Source organism: Cyprinodon variegatus, unplaced genomic scaffold, assembly GCF_000732505.1.
Source record: "Cyprinodon variegatus isolate N-32 unplaced genomic scaffold, C_variegatus-1.0 Scaffold660, whole genome shotgun sequence".
In the NCBI taxonomy this organism is placed as follows: domain Eukaryota; kingdom Metazoa; phylum Chordata; class Actinopteri; order Cyprinodontiformes; family Cyprinodontidae; genus Cyprinodon; species Cyprinodon variegatus.
The window spans coordinates 106,897-111,843 of NW_015151113.1; the positions used below are offsets into that span (position 1 = coordinate 106,897).

The following is a 4,947-nucleotide window of genomic DNA, read 5'->3' on the forward strand; positions in this document are numbered from 1 at the left end:
AACAATTAAAAGAGCCAGACTCATTCTGCAACAAGACACTTCCTTGGATCATTTTATCGAGTCAAAAAAAAAAAAAAAAACAGAAATGTATTATAAGTTTATTTATATTTATTATAAGTTCATTTATAGGCGTTTTTGAAACGTATTAATGAAGGTTTTTAATTTTTCATTTTCCCATGACAATATTGACCATGTCATTCTTGTCTATTAATATTTGATTGAATATTTTGTCATATTATCTATTTAGTTACTAAACCAAATAAGCAGGTTCTGCCAAAAGTGACCCGCCCTCATCTACTCGCACATTTCTGGAAATAAAAATCAAACAGCAGCTGTGTTTGGAAGCGCTTATGGTCCAAAGTCTCACCTCCACTTGGTGCGCCGGTTCTGGAACCAGGTCTTCACCTGAGCGTCCGTCATCTTCAGCGCCTTGGCGAGCGCCGCGCGCTCCGCAGACGCCAGGTACTTCTGGCGGTGGAAGCGCTTCTCCAGCTCACAGATCTGCAGCCTGCTGAACGACGTCCGCGGCTTCTTCTTCTTCGGCGGAGTGCGGTTCTGGTACGGATGACCTACACGGCGCGTGACAGTGAGGGGTGAGAGGGAGACTGGAGGGGGTGATGATGATGATGATGATAATGAAGAGGAAGAAGACAGGGTGAGCAGAGAGGAGAAGAAGCAGGTCTGAAGGCCAGAAAGAAGCTGGAGGTTTAAATGAGCAATTTCATCATCATCATGACTTTTAAAATCCCAGATGATCGGAAGGCCAAACATACTAATTCAAAATCTAATAAATAGTTCAATATTATTAACAATCAGCTGGTTGTCGACAAAAAAAAAAAAGGTTTTCCGATTTAAAGGGAAATTATTAACATCTAATTAGGAATAGATTTGTTTATTTTGATATAAACCTTGGTTGAAATAGTTAATTTAAGGAAATCATGCCATGAAAATGTTTCGCGTGAAGCTGGAATTGATTGCAGATTTTATTTTTTACTTTTAAAATGATAAAAAAGAAATACAAAAACATTAATATCTTCCCCAAATGTTTGTAGATTATCACGAATTTATTGGTTCAGTTCAAAGACTTTACTGCTGTGATGTTGGTGTGATTTCTTCTTCTATAGTTTAGTAAAATTTTATTCGTTCATATATTGATCCGCTCAGCTCAGATTCGATCCGTTTTTGAATGAAAACGAAAATCCGCAGGAGGAAGAGTTGGATTCAAGGAAGGGAAGCTGATTAGAGCAGGAAATAATTCAAATAAAATATCTGAATAAAAATATTTCTTTTTTTTTTTTGTCTAATTTTGTCTGATAACAAAATATGACAGGCTTTATTATGATCATCATTTAAATAACTATTATTAAGAATAATAACAAGGACAACAGTGATAAATGTATTTCACTATATTGGTTATTATTATTATAATTTAATTAAAAATACTACTCCAACAGTGTGATTAAATGTTGTAGTAATACTGGTTTTAATAATGGAAATAATTAGATGAATAAGAATAACATTAAATTAAAAATATTTGATTACTAGAAATAATAACAATAATAATAATAATAGATGTAGGCTATTTCATTATATTCATTATTATTTTTATTATTATTATTATTATTATTATTATTATTATTATTATTATTATTAGTAGTAGTAGTCGTAGTAGTAGTAGTAGCAGTAGTCGTATTATTTGAAAAATACAAGGCCTACTCCAGAAGAGAAATAAAATGTTGTGGTAATTCTTGGTTTTAATAATGAAAATAATTATATTAAGAGAGAAAACATTAAATTAAAAATATTTTATCAGTAGAAATAATATTGATAATAATAATAATAACAGATGTAGGCTATTTCATTATTATTATTATTATTATTATTATTATTATTATTATTATTATTATTATTATTATTGGTTGTAGTATTATTACGTTAAAATTACTTGGCCTACTCTAAACGACAAATTTAAAATTTTAGTAACTCTTGGTTTTATAAATGAAAATAATTAGCTATATTAATAGGAATAACAGTAAAAGCATTACTAGAGCTAATGATAATAATAATAATGTAAATAGCACCTGTGAAGCGGTCCTTGGTGTAGCGCCGGTTGCTCTCCATCCAGGGGAAAGTCAGCGCGCCCATGTTGCTGACGCCGCCGCTCGCGGCAGGCGGCCCCGCGGAGCTCCCGGTGCTGAGCGGCCGGTGCGCGGGCACTCTGATGACCCCGGTAGAGCCCATGTTGGTTCCGTTTACGTTGACGCTCATGTTCATGTGGTAAGCTCCCCCGAGTGATGCCATCCCGCATGATCCGCCGGCGGCGCCGCCGTATCCGCCGCCGCACGTAAAGCCTCCCGCGCCGCTGTAGGCCGGGTGTCCGTAGTCCGGTTCGTGCATCCTCGCGCCCAGCATGCAGCTCTGCTCCACGTTGCTGAGGATCTGATCGATGCCGAAGTTGATGGGCTCCACGTGCGCGTGTTGCTGCAGGTGAGTCCCCAGGATCCCGATGTGATCCATGGCGCTCGGTGCTCCGCGCGCCTCCCTCGGCTCTCTCCCCGCGTGGCTCCTCTGCTGGACCTGCGGATCGTTATCTAGCGACGGGGAGCGTCGCGCGCGTCTTTCTGTGCGCTCCCGGCCCACCCGCCCTCATCTGTGCGGGTCATCAATCAAGCTGCCAAGGAGGGAGCGATATTAGGGGCCCCAGTCTGCAGGGCCCACAGACTGGACAGAGGGCAGGGATTAGAGGACGGATTAGTTTGGAAAGTAAACACACCTTTACTTCTCATCGATAAACAATCATTTTCTTCCTTATTTATTTATTTTTTCACGTTTTCTTAATTTAGGTCCTGAGTTTAATTCCTTCTTATTCTCATAACGTTTAGGCCCGTGATTCCTGAGTCAAATACCTGTGGACCAGTTTTAATCGGTGCATTATTTTAAACATCATCTGGATTTAGACACTTGGTCCGTTTTTCTCCAGAGATTTGTTCTCCACGATAAAAAAACAACAACAACAAATAAATCAGAGTAAAATAGGAAGGATTGGCATTAAAATGATAAGAGAGCAGAGGAAGCCATGTCGATGGATAAATAGTTAAAACAATCCATTTAAAAATAGAACAAAGTTTGATTCTTCTAATAATCGACCTAATGGCCTGAAAGGATCCGAGGTGCAGATGAAAAATGAGCGGCTCTTAATGCGCAGCGGCTCCTTATTGCTGCGGATCTGCCGTTATTATTAATTCATGTTCAGAGGGATGACAACACATCCACCGGATTTTCCTTTTATTGTGTTTGTTTTGTTCTTATCTCAGGCTCATGCAATCACACAAACCGTTGTTTTCGTTTATTCTGTGAATAATCGACTGCGGCTCTAATGAGCGCTGCTGTTCATAAATAAATGCGACCCACCAAAAACCCAAACAATTAAGTGAAAGATTAAACCAGAACCTCATTGATTTCCACTCCTCCAAAGGCCGCTGGGACTTCATTACTTAACGCGGTACCTCAGATTAATATTTGATGTGCATTTGAAAGCTGCGATTGGCCAGCTGCCTCTCATCAAATCTTAATGCTGGTGGCAGCCAATCAGCGCACGACTTGGTTCAGGACTAGACCAATAAATGCTCACCAGGGACCGGATGGAGATGAAATGCAATCATGCAGTAATGCAGCCAGTGTTTGGAGACAAGCAGCAGGTAGTTACCATCTATCTTCTATATAATCAACACTCTTCATCTGAAAGCAGAGCAGCTTTTCTTCACTGATAACTTCAGCTCAGAAGGGGTTGGGTGGGAAGCAGATCTGCAGGATCTGGAACCTTGGTCCTGATGTGCTCAGTGACACTGCCTGGCATCTTCTCAAACATAATCATATAGGGACTGTTCTTCTGTGCTTTGGGAAGAAAAAAAAGCATCTCAAATGGTGACAAGTAGCCACTCAGAGCAGAAGGGCCTGTTCTGTCAGACCAGCATACCCATACTCAATACGCAAGATGTCCGATTTACTTTAGTTTTGTGGAAAATACTATAAACTACCTCAACTGGCGTGTATCCCTTTAGTCATGTAGAAAAAAAACAAAACAATTTATGGTCAGATCGCCAGATGCTTCAAAACACACCAAAAAGTAAGTAAATAAATAGTTTTTTGCACATGGCTAAAGGGATATATGCCCGTTGAGGTAGTTTAAAGTTTATTTTACATTCAAAACTAAAGGGATAAACTAAATGGATAAACGGGTTTTGACTATGGGTGTGCTGGTCTGACCGGGTATGCTCATCTGACAGAACACCAGTGCTCCAGGGTTCTGGTTCTGACACCATAGAATCAGTAAAACACCATCAGGGAGGATGTCCTAAAATTCAGTGGGACCACGAATGGACCCAAGCATCAAAAAGCGCTGGATCCTTTATTGTCATTTTGTATACACAGAGTGTATGCAAAACAACATTTAATTTTGTAAATCTTTGATGACATTTCCATTCCATAAAGTGCAGCAGTGATCAAATGTAAACAGTGTGGGAGAAAAAAAAAATATGGACCAAAAAAATTTTATATCTAAGTTCAGAGCATAAAATATATAAACTCAACACTAAGTCAGAGTGGGACCAAATGTACTCTTAAAGTGTTCCTTAACACTGCAACATTTACTGTGCAGGAATTTGGTTCTGTTGATCACCTCTACAGCTGAGCTGTTGATGAGCAGTGAAACGTGGTTAGGCCGGTTCTTCCTGAAGTCCCAGATGATCTCCATCTTCTCCTCTCTGTAGTCCAGGTCGCTGTCGTCTCTGATTAGGCCACCGTGGGGTCGTCTGCAAAATTCCTGATATGATTGTATGTGAACCTGGGTACGCAGTAAAAATAAATTGTTTCTATCTTTATTCTATATTGAAACATTTATCTGTCGACTGCATTTTACGCAGTAAAAAAAAATAATAATTATACCAA

The 4,947-nt window shown here is 39.2% G+C and overlaps 1 protein-coding gene across 2 annotated transcripts in view; it reads right to left on the reverse strand.

Moving 5' to 3' along the window:
- Positions 1-2,582, reverse strand: part of tlx1 (T-cell leukemia homeobox 1) — a 5,867-nt gene extending 3,285 nt beyond the window's left edge. The window contains exons 1-2 of one of the 2 annotated variants that reach the window (XM_015393862.1): positions 2,082-2,582; positions 368-569 (exon numbers count right to left, since the gene is read on the reverse strand). In XM_015393862.1, coding sequence (XP_015249348.1) covers positions 368-569; positions 2,082-2,517 — 638 coding nt within the window. In that variant the 5' untranslated portion in view covers positions 2,518-2,582. Of the gene's footprint in view, positions 1-367; positions 606-2,081 lie in introns of both variants that reach the window. The other variant, XM_015393861.1, reaches the window with a different exon arrangement.
- Between the last annotated feature and the right edge of the window lie 2,365 nt (positions 2,583-4,947).